A 23,225-nucleotide genomic window follows, 5' to 3' on the forward strand; every position below is an offset into this window, starting at 1 on the left:
TGAGGGCACGTGGCAGCTGCATCCCACCCTGTCTTCCTCTAGGGGGAAAATTTCCCCTCACTGCAGCACACCCTTGTGTCAGCAGGGCTGAATCAAACCCATCATCTGTAATGGTTTAATCCCTGCCCCTGCAGTGAGCTCTGTGCAGGCCATCCCCACACACTGGCGTTGATAGGGCCCCACACAGGTCCAGGGGTTCACCCGTGATGCTCATTGTGGGATCAGGTCCTTCACTGCTGCTCACCTGCATGTGGCCGTCAGATTGAATTCTGCTTACATTTACCTGCCATGTCTCGCACTAACTGGATGGCAGCTGTAGGGGGGACACTGTTGTACTCTAGCTTTATTCTGTGAATTAATTTGGCCCCTTTCTAATCCCAGTAACTTTCCCCGGTCCTGGGTTGGTCTCTTACAGGATCATTGTTTCTGGGGCTGTCCCTTTAAATTGAGCAGAGCCAAGCAGCCCTAGAGTGGCCATTTTGCAACAGGCTGCTGCCGGCTGCACCTTTCTCCCATCCAGCAGGTAAGAACTTGTAATGCTTTCCTTGAGTTTTCCTTCTCTTATTTCTGAAAAAATGGCACAGGGCCTCCTGGGTCACCATCTCCAGTCCCCTGCCATTGTAAACAACTCTGTCATCAGAATCCTGTTATAAACGTATCAGTCTCCATCTTAAAACTAGTTAGACAGTTTTCACCCACTGTTCCTATTGGGAGGCTTTTCCAGGACCTCCCTCCTCTGAGGATTAGAAACCTTCTTCAAATTTCCAGCCTCAATTTATTCATGGCCAGTTTATTCCCATTTGTTCTTGTGCCAACATTGTCCTTTGGCTTAAATAGCTAATAGATAGTGGAGCTTATCCATCTCCATGCTACCTTGTGCCCCTGCTTGCTCATTTAGAGTAGCACACTTCCATCTCCCTGCTACAACACTCAGACATGTCAGATGGCCACAGAAGTCAGAATGAAGCCTCATTTGAGAGATACTGGCCAAAGAAGAAGTCAGGTTTAAAAAGGAGAAGCGGTTGAGTAATTTTGTGATCTAGGGCTTAGGGTACTGGACTGAGACTCCGAAGAATAGAATCCCATTCCTGGCTCTGCCACTAACCTACTGAGTGACCTTGGGCAAGTTACTGTCCCTCTCTGTGCCTCAGTTTCCCCTCCCAGCTTTTGTCTATGTAGATGATAACTTCTGTGGTGCAGGGACTCCTTCTTACTTCCTCTTTGTGGGGCCTGTAGGTGCTACTGTAATACAAATAATTAGCAATACTAATATTGGGTTAAAATGTTTGACTATGTGGACTATCCCACTGCAGGCTCAGGAGGTCACATGCCCTCCCCCACAATTTCCTCTCCTGTACTATAGGGACTTGCTATCTGATAAATGGTTAATTTCCTCTAGGCCCATGGTAGATCTGAGAACCATACTGATCTGAACTGATCTGAGATTCTGTGCCTATAAGTATTTACCCATATAAGTAAGGACACTATAAAGATATTTTTTGCAAGTGAAACCAAATATTTTCATTGTCAGATCAGAAAGAAACATGGTTATTTTGTATCTGTGAGTGATTAGACCTGCCTGCAGATGACCCTCAAGTATCATTTTTCTCTCTCACTATGGGTTTACTACACCACTATGTCTAACTTTCTAGTGTGATGGTTGTACTGCAGGTACTGGGAGACTGGCCAGCTGCTTCCAATTTTCTGTTGAATTTGTTGCTTTGACAGAAATAAGACTTCATTAAATAATTGTGACATAATTGCACTTCCTGATTTTAATTACGGTGCTAGCATTAGGCATCTTCCAAATTTCCAAACAAATAAATTGAGGGATGTTCGCTAGATCCCAGATTACATCTGCTTCTGTGGTTCATTTTCTCCATGTTTCCTGGCTGCATTGACAGATTCCAAGAACTGCCTATCAGGTGAGTGAATTCGGCATTCCAGAATTCTCAGACATCACACCGGGCCAAGAAGATCTGGGAGAAGAACACCACATTAAGCAGAGACCTGACACTTGGGGAAAGGAATCCAGGTTGGCTTTAAGCCACCCTTTGCATTTCCCCAATCTGGGGAACTACTGAAGCTGCTCTAAATTATGCTCTGCTGCAACAAGCCCTGAAGAGCCATTCCACAGTTGGGGGCTACAAGCATAGGGACATGCTAGGGGAAGGCTAGAGATGGGGATGTAGTGCAGGGCTGTTGTTGATAAGGATGCATGTATCTGTGCTGATGGATCTGGTTAAGGAAAAATATGATGGTCCGATGCAATTTCTGAGTGACTTTATTAGAAAAAGAAATAGAGGGGCAGGAATTAAATCATTAAACAGATGGGCCACACTCAAACTCACACAGGTGCTCTCTACTATAATTTCTGGTGGGTCATCCTAGGCCAGTAGTTCTCAAACAGGAATACACATACTCCTGGAGGTACGCGGAGGTCTTCCAGCGGGTACGTCAACTCATCTAGATATTTGCCTAGTTTTACAATGGACTATGTGAAAAGCACAAACTAAAATTTCATACGATTACTTGTTTATACTGCTCGATCTACTATATCAGTGTTTCTCAACCTTTGGAGGTCGCAATTTATTTTATAATTATATGAGAAAAATGAGAAAGCAAGCAATTTTTCACCAATAGTGTGCTGTGACACTTCTGTATTTTTATGTCTGATTTTGTGAGCAAGTAGTTAAGTGAGGTAAAACTCGGGGTACACAAGACAAATCAGCTTCCTGAAAGGGGTACAGTAGTCTGAAAATGTTGAGAACCACTGTCCTAGGCTTCCAGGGCAGTGAGAGAATCTAGGAGTTCTTCCTCATTTTCCTACAGCATCAGTATAAACTAAACTTGCCAGCCAAATCTTTACCACTTCCAAATACCCTTTTGTAGCTCTGCCAGGAGTGTATTCTGGACCTGGCACATGCAGAAACTTTGCTCTAGCTCCTCTCTTTATCAGGACTAACATAGGAGCAGGGAGCTGCTCCATCCCAGCTGTGCTGATGCAGCAAAAGTACCTGGGCCTTTGTCCCAGAAGCTCTGCAGACTGTGTTATAAAAAGCCAGGTGGCAGTCTTCAGATTAGTCAATATTAGCAAAGGAAATCCAGCACCTACAACAGCGCCAGCATCCTCCCTGCTTTGTCCTTAATTCCAATTAACAATGCAGCCGTAGCTCCTCCAGCAGCAAAGACAGCCCCAAACAAACTATCCCAACTTTGCAGAGCAAGACCATTACCAATCGATGTGGTATAAAATGTTCAGGGCAATCTTTCTGAGAACTGCGAGCAATATAAATACCCAAGAATGATTCTTTGTCACGCTCAGGATTAATTTAGGCCACTGTTTATGCCATTCTTCTCCAAATTCTGGAAACTCAGATGTAACTGGAATGAATTTTTCTAGTTATGGTAAAGATAATGTGGCAGGAGCATAGCCTTCTATATGGTGCATATCATGCTCTATTGCCACATCCTGACTTCATGGCTCATTAAAGTCAGGAGTTTCAGGAAAAGACTGGAGGCCTTGTCTACACTATGGGGGTAAGTCAATCTAAGTTACGCAACTCCAGCTATGTGAATAACATAGCAGGAGTCGACATAGCTTAGGTCGACTTACTGTGGTGTCTACATCACACTGGATCAACAGGAGACACTCTCCTGTTGACTTACCTTACACTTCTCATTCCAGTGGAGTACCGGAGTCGACGGGTGAGTGATCTGCAGTTGATTTAGTGGGTCTTCACTAGACCCACTAAATCGACCCCCAGTGCATCGATCACCACAGTAAGTGTAAACATGCCGTAAGACAGGAGACAACAGGCCGAAAAAGATTTTGAAGATCAACTAGCCAAAGACTTAAAAACGAACAGCAAAAAGTTTAAATACATCAATAGCAGGAAGCCTGCCAAACAATCAGTGGGGCCACTGGTTGATTGAGGTGCTAAGGAGCACTCAGGGAAGATAGGGCCATTGCAGAGAAGCTAAATGAATTCTTTGCATTGATCTTCACTGCAGAGGATGTGAGGGAGATTCCCACACCTGAGTCATTCTTTTTAGGTGACAAATCTGGGGAACTGTCCCAGATTGATGGGTCAGTTGAGGTTTTGGAACAAATTGATAAATTAAACAGTAACAAGTCACCAGAACTAGAAGATATTCACCCAAGAGTTCTGAAGGAACTCAGATATGAAATTGCAGAACTACTAACTGTGGTATGTAACCTATCATTTAAACCAGCTTCTGTACTAGATGCCTGGAGGATAGCTAATGTGACACCAATTTTTTAAAAAGGCTCCAGAGGCAATTCTGGCAATTATAGACCAGTAAGCTTAACTTCAGTTCAGTACAGTACCAGGCAACTGTAGTAAAGAACAAAATTATCAGACAGGTTCTCAACGGAGCAATATTACAGCAGATTTGTGTGCGCAAAGAGGGAATTTTGATCTGTAATAAGGTACAAATAAGAAGTACATTAGAAAGCAGGCTAGCAGCAGCCCAGAATGAGAACTGCAAAGTTGCATTTATTTCTAATCATACAGACATGGAAAGTTAAAAGAAGAACACAACAATATTCTTTCACAATACCCCAGCTTTAAAGGAAGGGGTCCATAATTTGGTGGGTGAGGGTAGTTATTCCCCTGGACAATTGTGGGCTAATTCTTGACCAGTTTTACACACTTCTCAGGGAAAGTTAAAACACTTCTAAAAACAGGCCTAACCTGATTGTCTTGTGCAACCAAGTCACTGGGAGTTTGGGGTACATGAGAAATGCAGGATCAGCCCCTAAATGACTATTTTGTGCACAGTAAGAAAGAGATGTTGCTGGTCAATTTAGTGCCACGATGTTGTTTATTTAAGGGCCTGATTCTGCCACCCCTTATTCACGTTGAATATTCACTACTCAGACACTAGTTCTTTTGGGGCTACTTACAGAGTAAGGGACTATTTGACTTAAGTGTAGCAGAATGGGGCCCTGAAGGAGCAGCACTGGTGTTATTTATTATTTGTATTGCCCATAGCACCTGGGAGCCCTAGCCCTAGAACAGGACCCCATTGTGCTAGGTACTGTACAAACACAGAACAAAAAGACAGTCCTTGCCCCACAGAGCTTTGCTCTACACAAATGCATTAACATGGATGCACTATGAAGTATATGTATAAAAGAGTTTAGCTGCCCTGCTGTAGCATCAGCTTTGCCTTCACTGCTAAATAAGGTGTATTTTTTACCTTGAGGAACTTTCACTCAGGGTCCATGATAGCTAAATCCAGTTTATATGAGGGCTATCAAGTGATTTAAAAAATTAATTGTGATTAATCATGTGATTAATCGCAGTGTTAAACAATAATAGAATGCCATTTATTTAAATATTTTTGGATGTTTTCTATATACTCAAATATATTGATTTCAATTACAACACAGAATACAACGTGTACAGTGCTCACTTTATTTTTGACTACAAGTATTTGCACTGAAAAAAAAACCCCAAAAGAAATAGTATTTTTCAGTTCACCTAATACAAGTACTGTAGTGCAATCTTTTTATCATGAAAGTTGAACTTACAAATGTAGAATTACGTTAAAAAATAACTGTATTAAAAAAAAACAATGTAAAATTTTAGAGCAGGGATGGGCAAACTACGGCCTGCGGGCCAGATCCAGCCCACCAGCCGTTTAATCTGGCCCTCGAGCTCCCACTGGGGAGCGGGGTCTGGGGCTTCCCTGCTCCAGCGCTCCAACTGGGCAGCAGGATCGGGGGCTGCTCCATGTGGCTCCCAGAAGCAGTGGCATGGCCCCCTCCGGCTCCTACATGTAGGGGCAGCCAGGGGGCTCCACTCTGCACACTGCCCCTACCCCAAGTGCTGCCCCCCAGCCAGGAACGCTGCCAGCTTTTCCGCTGCCCTAGGCAGCAGAAGATCCCACCCCGAAATGCCACCCCCCCCCACAGAGGCGGCGGAAGGTCCCACCACAGAAATACCGCTGCGGTTGCCGCCCCCCAAATCGCAGCGCCCTAGGCCACTGCCTAGGTAGCCTAATGGGTTGCGCCGGCCCTGCCCCCAGCTCCCATTGGCCTGGCACTGCTGCCAATGGGAGCTGCAGGGGCAGTTTCTGTGGATGGGGTAGCGTGCAAAGCCACCTGGCCTCACCTCCGCATAGGAGCTGGAGAAGGGACATGCCGCTGCTTCCAGGAGCTGCTTGAGGTAAGCACCGCCCGGACCCTGCACCCCTGAGCCTCCCCCCCATACCCCAACCCCCTGCCCCAGCCCTGATCCTCCTCCCACACTCCAAACACCTCAATCCCAGCCAAAAGCACCTTCCTGCACCCCAAACCCCTCATCCCCAGCCCCACCCCAGAGCCTGCACCCCCAGCCAGAGCCTGTACCCCTTCCCACATGCCAAACCCCCGCCCCAGCCCTGATCCCCCTCCCACCCTCCAAATACCTCAGTTCCAGCCCAGAGCACCCTCCTACACCCCAAACTCCTGATCCCCAGCCCAGAGCCCGCACCCCCAGCCGGAGCCCTCATCCCCTCTCGCACACCAACCCCAATTTTTTGAGCATTCCTGGCCCACCATACAATTTCTATTACCAGATATGGCCCTCGGGTCAAAAAGTTTGCCCACACCCGTTTTAGAGCCTACAAGTCCAATTAGTCCTACTTCTTGTTCAGCCAATCACTCAGTCAAACAAGCTTATTTATATTTGCAGGAGATAATACTGCCTGCTTCTTGTTTACAATGTCACCTGAAACTGAGAACAGGCATTCTCATGGCACTATTGTAGCCGGGGTCACAAGATATTTACCTGCCAGATTCGCTAAAGATTCATATGTCCCTTCATATTTCAAACACCCTTCCAGGGGACATGCTTCCATGCTGACGATGCGTTCGACTCAATAACAATCCAAAGCAGTGCAGACCAACACATGTTCATTTTCATTATCTGAGTCAGATGCCACCAGCAGAAGGTTGATTTTCTTTTTTGGTGGTTCGGGTTCTGTAGTTTCCGCATCGGAGTGTTGCTCTTTTAAGACTTCTGAAAGCATGCTTCACACCTTGTATCTCTCAGATTTAGGAAGGTACTTCAGATTCTTAAACCTTGGGTCGAGTGCTGCAGCTATCTTTAGAAATCTCACATTGGTACCTTCTTTGCGTTTTGTCAAATCTGCAGTGAAAGTGTTCTTAAAATGAACAACATGTGCTGGGTCACTATCCAAGACTGCTATAATATGAAATATATGGCAGAATGCAGGTAAAACAGAGCAGGGGATATACAATTCTCCCCCAAGGAATTCAATCACAAATTTAATTAATGCATTATTTTTTTAATGAGCGTCATCAGCTTGGAAGCATGTCCTCTGGAATGGTGGCCAAAGCACGAAGGGGCATATGACTGTTTAACATATCTGGAACATAAATACCTTGCAATGCTGGCTACAAAAGTGCCATGCAAATGCCTGTTCTCACTTTCTGCTAACATTGTAAATAAGAAGAGGGCAGCATTATCTCCCATAAATGTAAACAAACTTGTTTATCTGAGCGATTGGCTGAACAAGAAGTAGGACTGAGTGGACTTGTAGACTCTGAAGTTTTACGTTGTTTTGTTTTTGAGTGCAGTTATGTAACAAAAAAAATCTACATTTGTAAATTGCTCTTTCACGACAGAGATCGCACTACAGTACTTGTATGAGGTGAATTGAAAAATACTATTTCTTTTATAATTTTTACAGTGCAAATATTTGTAATCAAAAATAATATACACTTTGATTTCAATTATAGCACAGAATACAATATATATGAAAATGTAGAAAAACATCCAAAATATTTAATAAATTTCAGTTGGTATTCTATTGTTTAATAGTGCAATTAAAACTGTGATTAATCACGATTAATTTTTTTGAGTTAATCGCACGAGTTAACTGTGATTAATCAGCAGCCCTAGTTTATATACAATGCTTATTGTATCCACATTGCTTTATGGTTGAGAATTATGGGTACTGGCAAAACTTATAGAGCAGAAGCTGCAAACATTTGAAACAAGGTCCCTGTGCCAAATCCTAGGTGTGACAAGGTAAGATAGACTAGAATGGATGACATCCATAGATTAAAAGTGCGGTATGACCACAATCCTCAAAATGCACCAACATGGCTTGGCCATGTTGCCAGAATGACCCCATACCAACTGCCTACAATTGTTTTGTAAGGAAGAACGCATGGAGAGAGAGGCCATGGACAACCAAGGAGATGTCCAAGGTATAACTTGGTATATAAAACCATCCAGGCAACCCCCAATAGGTTCAAATGGGAGCTCAAAACAGTGAAGATCAACCACTTTAGTTGTACTGTGAGGTAAACAAGTCAAAGTCAATCCCAGGTCTCGGGTTAGTGGTGACCTCACCCAATTTACCACATGGTAAAATGACATCAGGAATCAAAATACTCAAAAACCAGTGGGAGAACACTTTAACCTGTCTGGTCATTCAGTGACAGACCTGCGGGTGGCTATATTACAACAGAAAAACTTCAAAAACAGACTCCAAAGAGAGACTGCAGAGCTAGAATTGATATGCAAACTAGACACAATCAACTCCGGTTTGAATAAGGACTGGGAATGGCTGAGCCATTACAAACATTGAATCTATCTCCCCTTGTAAGTACTCTCACACCTATTATCAAACTGTCTGTACTGGCCTAGCTTGATTATCACTTCAAAAGTTTTTTTTCTCTTAATTAATTGGCCTCTCAGAGTTGGTAAGACAACTCCCACCTGTTTATGCTCTCTGTATGTGTGTATATATATCTCCTCAATATATGTTCCATTCTATATGCATCCGAAGAAGTGGGCTGTAGTCCACGAAAGCTTATGCTCTAATAAATTTGTTAGTCTCTAAGGTGCCACAAGTACTCCTGTTCTTCTTTTTGCGGATACAGACTAACACGGCTGTTACTCTGAAACCATGGTAAAACTAAAGTGTCTTGTCTTCAGTGTGTTTTCCCTTGGGATAGCTCATATATTGGGTGTATATTTCAGGGTAACTAAGGTACTTGAGTTATCCCAAGGTAAAAACACAGTGAAGACAAGGGACTTTCATTCTACCACAAGGTAAATTAGGTGAGGTCAGCACTATACCACCACCTGGGGTTGACCTCGCTTTGTTGACCTCATAGTAAAACTAAAGGGGCTGGTCTTCACTGTGTTTTTTACCTCAGGACAGCTCATGCACATTATTTACCCTGAGCTAATAAATATACCTTCTTTTTAGCAGTGAAGACAAGGCCATAGATGGAAGTCAAACAGGGCAAGGAGCACTGAATCAACCATCTGCAATAAAGAAACTATATGGAGTTCCTTCAGAGACATTAAGCACAGAGCTACATTGTGCTCAGCGACCCATGAAAGCCGAGAGGAGGTCGCGGCACTGTTCAGTGGAATGATTGAAGTTAGAATTTTGCCTCTTCCAGTCATAATAACGGAGGTGGTTCTTACAGCCAGGCCTTTGAGTGAGTGCCCTATAATAAGGGGATTTCACAGAAGGGGCTTTACAGCTGCTAGGAGACAAGTGTTATTAAAGGGGACAGAGCTCTAATAAGAGCCTGGCTGCTGGGTCAGAGGGTGTGTCTCTGCCCTTCCATAAAGGACAAAATGAATAGCTTGAGGGCTCCAGTGCTCACACAGCTACAGATAATGATGAAATGGAGCTGGCTAAGCCAGGAGCCTACTTCACACATACTGGGGGAGGGGGCAGGAGGGAATGGATCTGTTTTCATCTCCATCCACAGGCTTGTGAGCACTGGTTAGCTGTGGTACAAAAGGCCTGGCTTCTCTGCTGCCTATAAAAGAATAACACAACGATATTCTTTCACAATACCCCAGCTTTAAAGGAAGGGGTCCATAATTTGATGGGGGAGGGTAGTTATTCCCCTGGACAATTGTGGGCTAATTCTCAATCAGTTTTACACACTTCTCAGGGGAAGGGCCCTGTGCGTACAGAATTCTGATGGTGCTGATCTGCACTCCTGCATTGCCAAAAGGTGCCATTTCACCTCCACCACTCCTTTCTGAGGGCCAGAGTCACTGCAGAGTCTGAGGGACCCAATCCTTGGAGGGAACTCTAGGGCAAGCAGCACAAAATCCCTTTCCAACCAGCCATGAAGCACAATGCTAGGGAAAATCAAATGCACAACATACTTGTCCCATTGTACCACCCAGAAGATTTTCAAGCCTTTCCATTGGGATGTGGGTGAAAACAGAAGCCGAGCATCAGCAAAAATCAAAGAAAGCCTAGGCACCATATGGGGTTGGTTGGGTTCTGTCTGTTTACAGTCAGGGAACTGCAATCTTTCTTCCAGATCCACTCCCCTTACTCATGTGGGCAGCCCAGGGTGATGTCCTGATTTTTTAGGGACAGTCCCGATTTTGGGGTCTTTTTCTTATATACACTCCTATTACCCCACCCCCTGTCCCGATTTTTCACACTTGCTGTCTGGTCACCGTAGGGCAGCCCATGGGTACTCCTGCCTGACCCCTCCTCACTTCACCAAAGGCATTTCTAGGAATCTAGCACTGGTTCTGATAGTGCTGTCACACCCAACGCAATAAGAGCCACCCAATGCCCACCAGGGCTGAGTCTTGCCCCACACCTGGACTCTAGACACTGCTGAGTTAGAGGGGGGACAGAGGTTGCCTTTTTGCACCCCATGTGAGTTTGTGGAGCTCCTCCTAGGAGGCTTTGAAAGCAGCTTGCCCTTCCTGATTCCATGGCAGCCGCTGGACATGTCTCCACCAGGGTCTTATTACCTCCTCCTGGGCAGCGTGGCTGGTGGAGCTTGAAGGGGGGAAGGGACATGGGGAAAATAGACAAGACAGGGAAAGATCCGATCTGTTACTATAGTGTGAGGGGAGAGGGGGTTAATCCTGGGAGCAGGGCAGGTTAAGGAGGGCCATCTAGGCAAGCCGTGTGCAGCCAGGCAGGGGACGTCTGCTCCAAGCGCCTAGGGCAGGGCTGGTGGAGAGAAGCCCCACCAGTTGCAGGATACCTTTACTTCTCGGCTCTGGCTCCAGCGCTCCGCAGGGGCTCAGGGCAGACTGGTGCCTGCAGATCGGATCCCGGTGGAGCTCGGAGTAAGATACCCCCTGCCTGCCCTGGTGCTTGGCACCCAGCCCGCCTGTCCCTTACCTTAGCGCCCGGGGTGGAGGCGATCAGCAGCAGCAGGAGCAGCGGGGCCAGCCGCCGGCCGGGAGAGCCGCGCAGGGCGGCCATCCTGCGCTCCTGCTCCATGGGAACAAGGCAGCGGCGGCAGCCCGGAGGCAGCCGCAGTCGCCTGAGCGCAGCCCTGCATGGCTGGGTAATTAATGACTTTCCAACCTGTTTGGTGGCTGGGCGCCCGCAGCTCCTCGGGGCCCTGATTGACACAAGCCGACCTGAGAACCGCAGCCCGCGGAGGGCGGGGGCCGCGTGCGCCTGTCCCTGCCCCGCATTCCTCCCGGGCCCGGGGAGGTTTGGGACGCAGACAAAGGAAGCCAAACCCAGCGCAGCAGGATCCCTGCCTCTCCCATCCACAGCCCCGGCTCCCTGGGGGTGGGGGAAGGGGCTCCCTCCAGCCAGGAATTGGGACAGGACCTGGCAGAGGAGCCAGGACCAGCACCCCTTCCCCAGGCTGTGTGTCTGAGAATCCGGATCCACATCGGATCAAGCCACTCTGCATTGCCGTGACCCCTTCCACCCAGGACAGCCCGGCACCCGCTGGCAGATGGCCCTGAATGAAGTGGGCAAGTGTGATAGTTATAGCCCCACTTTGCAGCTAGGGAAACTGAGGCACGAGACAATGAAGTCTGGGCAGGGCTGGGAAGAGAATCTTGGTCTAGTAACCATATTGTTCACACTTAAAAGAAGGGTCACTTTGGTGGTGACAGTGCTTGAAGATTGTGAAATGGTCCCTCTGATGATCAAAGGGCATTCTGGTCCTGGTGTCTGGACTCAGGGCACCACAGGCATATTTCTGTGCATAAAGGCTTTTTCCTGGTAATTGAAACTGGTCTGCACCTAGTCTGGATGCAGTTATAAGGTGTCTTATATCAGCATAGCTTATTCCCCTTCTCATACAGGAATAAGGTATATAGCAGTATAGGCACCCTTAAACCCCTATAGTTGGGTGCTGTTGTACTGCATAGTAGCATGGTAACAACTTCCTAGTGTAGACAAGACCTGAATGAATTTATCTTGAAACATTGAACAAGTGGCATGAACATTCACTTTGAGCAAAGCTTTGATCATGTCTCCTCTGATTTGTCCTTTCACTCCAGACACTGATCATCACACTGAACACTTCTTCCACTGAACTGTTTGTTCCAGGTCAACATAGAGGAGTTTCTATTCACTTGTCTCAAACAAACACTTTGGTCTGGTCTACACTACAGAGTTAAGTCAATACAAGGCAGCTTACGTTGACCTAACTATGAAAGTGTCTGCACTTAAATTTTGCTTTCGCTGACTTAATAAGTCCAACTCCATGAGCGGCGTAAAGTCAGGGTCAATGTAGTTAGGTCAACACTGTCAGTGTAGACACTGCGTTGCTTATGCCAACTAATAGTGGCTTTCAGGAGCCTTTCCACACTGATAGTACAACCAATACAGGCACTCCTGGCGAGGATGCGCACTGCCGACACAAGGAGCAAAGTGTAGACATGAACAAGCTATGTAATTACTGCAGCGTCTGTATGCCGACATAAGTTAGGTTGACTTCACTTTGTAGTGTAGACAGGCCCTTTGCAGTTAGAACTTGTTCATGTGTGAAAGTTGTTTGGAATTATTTTCATCCACGTTAAATGATACAGACCAACAATGCACCCACACCACCTTGTTATCCTGGGTTAAGATGCTTCCCTTTGAGATCATCGTGCCCAGAACTGTGTTGTTTTGAATTAAGCATTCAGCATTCTTTGCAGAAATCCTATGGTGCAATGCTCCACTGCTAGGTTCTGTGTTGTGGGATTTTTGTCACTGTGCAATACTTGCTGGAAGGCACTGGAATTCTGAGACTCGGGGTCAAACTAATTCCCATGATTTCTCTCCTGTCATCCCCTCATTCATCTGGCTTTTATGAGCCAGCCCCATTTTCAAAGAGCTGTCAGGCAGCATGAAGGAACCACTGCACTCCTGAAGTCCTGATGGTTCTTAATATAAACAGGCTGCTGCCCATATATCTACAGTCATGCGGGGCGATACGGGCATCCGAGAAGGAGGAGGCTGAAAAAACAAATGTTTTGACTAATGAAATGAAAAACTGGATATTTTAGGTGTCCAGAAACTTTCCCATTGATTTGAAAGGCTTCCTGCCATCAATTTATCTGAAGAAAAAGCCACATAAGTAGAGAGTGGGGTGGCAAAGAGTGGGTGCTTGAACTATGATGGCTATTTTCACTACTTCCATAGAATATGGTCACTGAATCTGTCAAAATACAGGAATGTGTTTTTTTCCCAGAGTGAAGCAGATAAGTCTTAAAGCATATTTATTTCCTGAATGTTCCCTCTTTTTCTCCTTACACAATGTTCACAGGCAGATTTTTTAATGTATTCATTATTCTAAATTGTATGTCAATTTCTTCCTTGAAATCCTTTTTCCTTCATGAACAGTTTGCAAGCAGTTCTTGCAAATGCTCCAACTTAGAAACTTGCTGCGTGCTGGTTAGTTACAGCAATCTGGTGGTATTGTTTCTGGTCTCTGATTAGATCACTCTAACAGCACAAAATAAGGATTTGCATTGAAATATGCAATTTGAAGTTTGCTTTCAGTGTCTTTCAATTTTGTGCAATTATTCATGCTAACAAAGCTCAACCATTACTTGTTGCTGGTGAGTGGACCAGAATAGGTCACAGACATGGCTGAAATAAAACAGTCACAGATGTTTTTTCCATGCTTCACTCATCTGTAGTTCATACCCTTATCCACACAGGCACTGTGTCCCCTAATGCCAGATTGTGGGATTGTGGTAAATCAGGTTTGCCCAGATTTTGAGGACAATTCTTCCCACAGTTCACTGTGGGTTGTGTCTTATGGGGATGAAAGGATGGCCATGTCTGTAGCTGTAACATGCAGACGTAGACTTAATATCTAGGTTAGTTAACATAAGGTTTTTCAGCAGCATGTCACCTTCTAATGCCTTAATGGGGTTATTGACAAGTGGAGTATGATATTGGTAGATTGAGCATGCCCAAGTGATAAAGGATAACATCTCCTAAAGGCCGGGACATTGCTATATGGAGCAAACCCAGATGATGGACAGCACTTTCTGCAACCTGGTGAGTTTTTAATAGGCTTTGATTATTTTTATTTTATTATGTAATTTTATAGAGATAGGTTGGTTCAGTGGTTAGGGCGCTAGTTTAGGATTTGGGAGACCTGGGTTCAAATCCTTGCTCCACGGATGACTTCCTGTGTGGCTTTGGGAAAGTCTTTCTGTGCCTCAGATCCCTGTCTGTACCATGGGGATAATAGCAGTGCTATGCCTTCCTGTGGCATTGTGAGGGTAAATATGTTAAAGATTGAGAAGCTCTTTCAAATCTACTATATGAGAGTGTTATTGATTGTTTGTTAATTATTTGTATTGTGACTCTGACTGAGTTTGCAGCCCCGTTCTGCTAGGCACTGTACAAACACATAGTAAAAGACAGTCTCTGCTCCAGAAAGCTTACAATCCTAATTAGAAAAGATAGACAAAGGGTTGGAGAGGAAACTGAGGCACAGAGAGGTGAGGTGACTTGCCCAAGGTCACTCAGCAGGTCAGTGGCAGAGTTGGGAATAGAACTCAATCTGCAAAGTCCCCGTACAGTGACCTGTCCACTGAACCATGTAGCAGCAACTGGATAATAATACATTGCAGCTTGGAGGGCTATTGATGGCTCATGTCCAGGTCAAAAGACAGTGCACTTCCACCATCAGATGAGGTAGCAGGGAAATGGCCCCATGCCCAGAATGTGAAGAATGGCATTACAACATTTCCTATAAGGTTGGGTGGTTGGTAGGTGGTACGTGACCACATTATGAATGAAAGAAGCTCTAACATCACAGCTGGGATCACCTAATAAATCTGTTCTTATAAAGGAACAGAGATTAACTGCATGCCTACACAGATTATCAGCCCCTTTATAATTGGAATCATATGCAACGGCATTGCTAAAATCTCACATGGTAAATGGGGCTCCCCTCACACACACCCTATATGAGAGTGGATTGTGTGTTCCTAAGGCCTGTACAGAAACATTCTTGCTAGAGGATTATTTGCTTTCCTGAAGTGATGGAACTGGGCTGAACTCAGTTCCTGGGAGTTTGAATCCTGGCACTTGAGGGATGGGACATAGTCTCCAGATCTGATGCCTTAGGCCCTGATTCAGCAAAGAATGGTTTAACTTTAACTATGGTAGCAATTCCATCGTATGAAGCAAATGCTTAAGTGCTTGGCTGAATTGGGGTCTTAGAAAGTGGGACTAAGAATTATGGCATGAACATGTGGATTTAACTGCACTGCAATGCTGGCATTATTGGGTCCACATTCAGTGGCTAGGAGCCAAGATCCTGGCACTACCATTTTGGGAAATATGGGATTATTAACATTACAGATGCATATTACTTTTCCAAACCCCATCTTTTATTGCTCTTCTTCCAATGGCATAAGAAGGCTATTATTGTAAAATGTTTCTGAGGGTCACACATCAAGGTTTTTGAAGACAAACAGCTGTCAGGTCAGGTGGCCTTTGGGCAGCCCATAAACAGCCAATGGCTCAATACTGCCCTCAGGAGCATGCCTGTTGACTTCAGCAGGAGCACCATGTGAGCATCACAGAGCCCAGGGAGAACGCCTCTGTTTGTTGTGCTTCTGATAGTGCTCACAGAGGGCTGAGTCATTGCAGTTGAAAGCTCTGGCTCACAAACTGAGATGGGCTGGATGCTGACACTTCTCTTTCATATGGCAACAGTTGGATCTTAAGGTCTCTCATCCAGTCCAGAGCAGAGGGTGCAGCCATATGAATGGCTGCTGCACTTCTAGGATGAGCATAAATTGGGCAACCCTCCATGATGTGTCCGATAGTTTGCACCATGCCACAGACACAGTTCAGCGATTTCCTCACTTTCCATCTATGGAGTACGTGTGCTTATCTTCCATGTCGGGGGCAGTTACAGTTTAGAGCTGTCCATATGCGCCATGGTGAGGGGAAGCCCGGCACTTGCACAATTGGGTTGTCAATTAGATTTTTGCTTGGTACATCGGCAGCTGCTCAGGCTTCAGACCATCTTCTGTGAACGTCCTTATCTTCCGCAAGGAGAAGTGAGACCGGAAGGGTTTTCTTGATTTTAGTCGGTGGCAAGGGGGATGATCTAGGTCATAGTGGAGCAGTAGTGTGGTATTTGCCATGGTCTTTATGTACTCCCGAACTGTCACAGCATCTTGACAAATATTTGCCAGCGCAATGTCAGCCAATACTGATAGCTATGGAAGTGGCATTGGTAGGAGGGTGCCACTAATTACATGAAGAGCGGCATTAATTTCGATGTCCACTAAGATGGCGTGTGGGTTTCCATTCCAAACTGGGGCACGGTATCCTGCTGTGGAATGGACCAAGGCAGGTGAAAGTATTTGGAGCGTGTGGGCGTCACTTCCCCATGATGTTCCCGCAAGTTTCTGTATGATGTTGCCCCTGGGGTTTGTTTTCCTTTTGGTTTGTTCAAGGTGGCGATGGAAGCTGAGCGTGCGGCCCAGGGGTATCCCTAGGTCCTGTGGATTATGATTGGGCATCAATGGTGACCCACCAAAATTGATGTTTAATTTCACCTGGATCTACTTGTCTTCTTGGCCTGGGCATTGTTCAAATGGAAAGCTGAAACCACTGTTTTTGAGACATTTAACTTTAACCACCAGGCCTTGAAATAGGTTTCACTGACCACCAGGCGGCAACACAACAAAGGCAGAAGTGACCCTCCCTTATTAACAGGCCAGCTCTCCGCACTCCGGTGGATCAAAGCAAGTTCAATATAACACGGTTTCACCTATAAAGCGGTAAGATTTTTTGGCTCCCGAGGACAGCATTATCGAGGTAGAGGTGTACATGTGCATGACATAGAGGGGTGGGTTTTGTGTACATTTCAGCTTGGACACCAATCATTTGGGTTTATAATTGGGTTTGGGGGTTTTAACTTTTCTGCTTAACCAGCTGAGGAATGGAATGCCAGTTTCTGATGAATCACCACCCTTGCCTATTCCCTTTCAATACCTGATCAGCTAATGCAGTGACATAGCGCTCCTTGGTTGGCAAAGTCAGACATTTCATGCCACTTGGAGTTTACTGTCTAGTAATAAAAGCACTTCCCAGCCCTGCTCAAGGGAAATGATCGCTTCCAATATATTTATAAAGCTATTTGAACCCCAGAGTGGTTACCAGCTAAATCTCATCATCAATAGGGCCCTACCAAATTCACGGCCATGAAAAATGCATCACAGACCATGAAATCTGGTCTGCCCCTGTGAAATCTGGTCTTTTGTGTGCTTTTACCCTATACTATACAGATTTCATTGGGGAGACCAGCGTTTCTCAAATTGGGGGTCCTGACCCCAAAGGAAGTTGCAGGGGGGTTGCAAGGTTATTTTAGGGGGGTTGCTGTATTGCCACTCTTACTTCTGCGCTGCCTTCAGAGTTGGGCGGCTGGCTGGTCGGGTGCTCATCTCTGAAGGCAGCACCCTAGCAGCAGCAGCGCAGAAGGTTGGCAATACCATACCATGCCACCCTTACTTCTGCGCTGCTGCCTTCAAAGCTGGGTGACCAGAGAGTGGCGGCGGCTGACTGAGGGCAGAAGTAACGTGGAAGCACCATCCTTACTTCTGCGCTGCTGCTGGCAGCTCTGCCTTCAGAGCTGGGCTCCAGGCCAGCAGCTACCACTCTCCAGCTGCCCAGCTCTGAAGGCAGAGCCATCGCCAGTAGTAATGCAGAAGTAAACGTAGCAGTACTGCAACCTTCCCTACAATAGCCTTGCGACCCTCCCCTCCTTATTGGGTCAGGGCCCCTACAATTACACCACCATAAAATTTCAGCGTTAAATAGCTGAAATCATGAAATTTCTCATTTTTTAAATCCTATGACCGTGAAACTGATCAAAATGGACCGTGAATTTGGTAGGGCCCTAATCATCAGGCAGTAACATACTCAGTTTTCTATGAGCCCATTTTAAATGTTGGTTTCTATCCTGTATCCAATTATTTCTACAATGTAGCCAATGATGCTAGACCAATTCAGACTGGAAATAAGGCGTACATTTTTAACAGTGAGGGTAATTAACCACTGGAACATTTTTCCAAAGGTTGTGGTGGATTCTCCATCATTGACAACTTTTACACCAAGAGTGGATGTTTTTCTAAAAGATCTGCTCCAGGAATTATTTTGGGGAAATTCTATGGCCTGTGTTATACAGGAGCTCAGACAAGATGATCACAATGATGTCTTCTGGTCTTGCCATCTCTCAATGTATCAATCTCCACTAAATGCAAACTCTAGAACCAGCTAAATCTTCCTCCTAAGAATATATTTTCTGCACAATGCGCTGGGTTATTGAGCACTGCCAGTTAACAGAAATTGTGTGGCTCAATGAATCAAGCTGAATATTTACCCTGTAACAAATCTTTCTTATGTGAACTTTCCCCATTGACTTGGAGAGTAGTTGTGATACCATCACAACCATTCAGGTGATCCTTTATGCCTCTGTATGCTTGTGCGCCATTCTGCACCTTCCCCAGTAGCCAGCTTGCTGTCACACCAGCGCCAGAGCGAGGGCTGAGGCAGTGCAAAATGGAATCAGGTGTTCCGGAGCAAGGGAATTGGGGTCTGGAGCGGAGGGTGGATCTGCATGCCAGATGTGGTACAATTAGTGTGGGAAGCTGATCTGAGCCTCAGCATTTCTCCCCCACTGAGGGTCTTGGCCTCAGGACGGAGTGAGAAAAGAGAAATGACTGAAGGATGTCAGCTGGGATCCTAGTGATGGAGGCGGTACTGGGAACCCCTGATTAAAGCAGTTTGCTAGAAATGGGGGGAAGTCAGGGACACTAATTCATACTCGCCCAGAGAAAACAAGGGGATGATTGTTTAAAAATCATACAGCAATTCTATTAACTGACTTCTACAATGGCCAAACATTGCTTCCAAGCTGAAATAAACCGGCCATGTGATTAAACAAACAGAGAGAATACAGTCAGAGCTCAGCAGACAGTCTGTTTGATTAGCCAGTCTGATGAAGGGAAAAGCCAATTGATCACTTATGAATGCAGTTTCATGTAGGGAGTTCTCTTGCTGTTTCAGCGAGGCATAGTACCTTATAAAGCCAGCTCATGGGCTATCAACAAGCGAGAATGAGCAAAGCTTCTGAGAAGCACAAAGGACACAGTTTTCATTTGAACAGAATGACCCAAAAATATGTCTCCGCACCTGACTCATTCAAAGAAACAGCTTGAAGAGAAAAGATAAAGAAGTTATCTTGGTGGAGGGAGGCAATAAAAACAAACAGGCTGATGAATGGCATTTTAGAAGGGGAGGGGATTTGGAGGATTTTACACTTGTGCACATCAGGGACCAGACAGAGCATGTCCAGGTGTTATGCAAAGCTTTCTCCACATGCCGTTCAACATGCCCTTCATTCATGACCTGCAACCCCCCCTGCTATTCCAGTCCTGATCACTCCACCAGGTTTTCCAATGCAGTCATGAGCTGCAGTTCCTGGGCCTCTCCTGATCAGAGACAGAGATGATGTGTGGTGGTGTAACTATTGATAAATGTTAAAAGAACACTTCCAAGCTGTGTGGGTCTCAAGTTGAGGTTGTGTTTTTAAAAAGGGATTACAAAACCTATAAAATCAAACATTTTCATCACTTTTTAAAAAATGATTCAATGGCAAAATATTGTTTTATTATTTAAAGATTTCCCTGCTATGTTTGGAAACCCACACAACTCGTGCATAAGAATCTGAATGTGAAATTGATCAGTCTAGTAAAAATAATAAACTGCTAAGACATATTCAGAGCCACCAAAACCAACTCTCGTTCTCGTAAATAGGGCTGAGCAAATAATGGATTTTTCTGCTCAGAGGCCCAAACTGAAAATTTTGAAAAAATTCCGATTTGATTCAAACCGAAATTGGATTTTCCTAAAAGTTTTCATCATATTGAAAACTTGAAGAAATTTTACTTTGAATCAACTGAAATGTTTTCTGTTGACTTGAAATAATTCCACTCCCCTCAAGTTTTTTATGATGAGTTAGCTGTTTGTGGTGTTTTTCACTTCTTTTTTTAAATATTGACCAAAATGTATTTCAAAACATCAAAATATTTTGACTTTTTTTAAATGAAATGTTTCAGAACAAAATGGTTCAAACAAAATGTTTCAACTCTTAAAAAAATTTTTTTTTTCAACGAAAGCCATTTATCGAATTCAACCTGAATTCAATGAATGTTTTGGGGCCTTGAAAAATGCTTTTTGTCAGTGAAAAAAAAAATTGTCAAAAAATGTTTATCTTTATCTTCTTGTAATTGCATCTCCTGTCCTGCCTTTTTTCAGCATTTTCAGAGAAATAAAGGGTCTTTAGTTACATTGTAAATCTGAGATTTTCACAGCTGCCTCCTGGATTTGGGTGCCCAGTTAATGGAAATTTGGTTTCCAACATTTTTGAGCAGCTTTTAAATTCTTAGCCTAAGTGCTTGAGACAGAAACTGTGGCTTTTGTTTGTCAATAAAGGGCCAAGCGTGTTTTGGATGCTGTGTAAATAATAATGAACTTATTTCATTCAGTGCCCAAGCTGAGTGAAGGGTAGAGAGTAAACAAAGAACAGAAATGATAAAAGGGACATTAGGGATTTTAATTCTTTCCGTTTTTATAGCAATCATAATCTAAGGTGCTATTGTTAACCCACAATCAAGGAGCTTTTTCATATACAGCTTGTACTTGGATAGTGTCCCCATCAGAGGTTAGTTGGGGCCACCAACCTCCATGCACTATGGAAATTCAGGGCACATTTAAATCAGGGTTGCTGGAGGTGAAAGGTTTCTGTCTGAGGTTACTGTCCTCAGAAGCCCCCAGGATTTACATTTTGTCTTTTGGCCATTGGATTGGGAAATGTATCACCCAACTGGCTTTCTCATAAAGGCTCATGAGCTGAAGCAGTTTCCCCAGTGCAGCCAGACAGGGAATGGAATCCCCGGCTGTATTATCGACTGGATCTGACAGCCGCTGGGGGCAATGCTTATGGCCGCCGTCACTGTGGGTTCTCCAGGACTGGAACAGAGTGTCTTCTAATGAGGCCTGATGGAATTTCCTTTCCCCACCACAACCCATCTGCAAATTCACAGATGGAAACAGTCTTCAAGAGACCAAGTCCTGGGATCATAGTTAAAGGGGCTAAGGGCTTGGAAAGCTACACAAGAGAATTCAAATGGTCTGGATGATAAAGTTCTCTGGCCATATCTTTTCATATTTTCAAAGCATCAGCCTCCAATTTACTACCCCATTGGGGCAGAGGTCTCTCTTTTGTAGCTTCTGTAACTTTCCATTCTTCATTTCCTTACAGCTTCTGTAACTCTCTGCTCCCCCTTTCCTCTGGACACGTGTGTTCTGAAACCATAATCCATGCTACACAATGCAGGGCCATTGCAGTCCCCACTTTGCCTAGTTGGGGTTAGGGGTGGGAAGAGGAAGATGGTAACAGCAATCAAAAGCCAGTGGGGAAAGAACATGCCAAAAACTGGAGAGTGGGGGCTGGGGGGGGAAGAGGGGAGGGGAAGGGCTGGCTCTGCATGCCTGCAGCCTGAGATGGGCTGGATCAATACCAAACTGAGACTCCTCTCCACTTGGGGAGATGGGCAGTGCTAGCAGAGGCTGCCTAAAGCAGGGATCTCAAGAAAGGACATGTTATCAGGAGCCTATTGGTAAGATGAGTAGAGGAAGGAGGCCTGACCTAAAGCCCATTGAAGTCAATGGGAATCTTTCTACTGACTTTACTAGGCTTTGGATCAGGCTCTTCTACACCGAATGATTCACACCAAGATGGGAGAGGAGGGAATCGGGCCCAGGGAATCTATTGCCCTAAGTGACTTTCTTAGTAAAATAGTCTCCTCTTGGTTTCAAATATGGTTCAGTCTTTCTTGGAAATACCTCTGTTCTTCTACATTCGACATTGTTCAATAATGAGGATATGGCTGAGAGTCTCAGGCTAAGTTAACACTTCAGACCTATATCGGTATAACGACATTGGCTTGGGTGTGAACAATTCACACCCCTGAGTGATGTAATGATACCGACCTTAACTCCCCGTGTAGACAGCACTATGTTGGCGGGAGAGCTTCTCCCATTGGCATAGCTACTGCGCCAAGGGGAGAGCTCTCTCCCATTGGCCTACGAGCGTCTCACTTAAGCGCAGCTGTGCCAATGCAGTGTTTTTGGTGTAGACCTGCCCCCATTTTCTTTGCTGGACAAGGCCTCGTTGCAGCTTTGGCAGTATCGTCTCTTTATAATAAGTTACTGGAGATGGTTGGGAAAAAATGGCAATTGTTTTACTCAGGAATTTTTATTTTCTGGGAGAAAAAAAAGACATTATTTTTAATTAAAAGCTAAATGTGTTTTGGTTTCCAGTGAAAATGTTCACTTTCTGGTTCAAAAATCAAAGATTTTTACCAAAAAGAGAGGCTGTTTTCAATTTTTGGATTTTCAAAGAAAATTGGAACATTACAGCGAAAACGGTCAAAAATTTTCATCAACATTTTTTTTTCCAACCAAAATGGAAATTTTTGTGGAAAATTTTCCAACTTTAGAAATCACATTATTTTGGGAGCTTCTCCACATCCTTTACTAGAATCCTCTTGTCAACAGCACCCCTTTATTTGGTGAAGGGGTTCACATTAACCAATGCAAGGTGCTCCTTCCCTAGGGCATGAATGTGGTACCTTAGCTGCATCCCTGCAGCAATATCTACCTAGCTCAAGTATTTATATGGACCCAATCATCAGGGTATCTCACAGTCTTTAATGTATTTATTCTCAAAACACTCCTCTGAGGTAGGGCAGTGCTATTATCCCTATTGTACAAGGGGAGAACTGATCCATAAATTCAGTGACTCACCCAAGATCATACAGGAAGTCGGTGGTGGAGTAGGGAATTGAATGCAGGTCTCCCAACTCCTTGGCTAGGGCCTTAACTACAGGGCC

At 44.9% G+C, this 23,225-nt stretch overlaps 1 protein-coding gene across 1 annotated transcript in view; it reads right to left on the minus strand.

The window, feature by feature from the left end:
- LOC117881586 (ADAMTS-like protein 2) overlaps positions 1-11,256 on the minus strand; it is a 45,789-nt gene extending 34,533 nt beyond the window's left edge. Inside the window, exon 1 of the mRNA XM_034779004.1 lies at positions 11,173-11,256. Within this exon, the coding sequence (XP_034634895.1) occupies positions 11,173-11,256 (84 nt within the window). The remainder of the gene's footprint in view (positions 1-11,172) is intronic.
- Between the last annotated feature and the right edge of the window lie 11,969 nt (positions 11,257-23,225).

This window comes from Trachemys scripta, chromosome 8 (genome assembly GCF_013100865.1).
Source record: "Trachemys scripta elegans isolate TJP31775 chromosome 8, CAS_Tse_1.0, whole genome shotgun sequence".
In the NCBI taxonomy this organism is placed as follows: Eukaryota; Metazoa; Chordata; order Testudines; family Emydidae; genus Trachemys; species Trachemys scripta.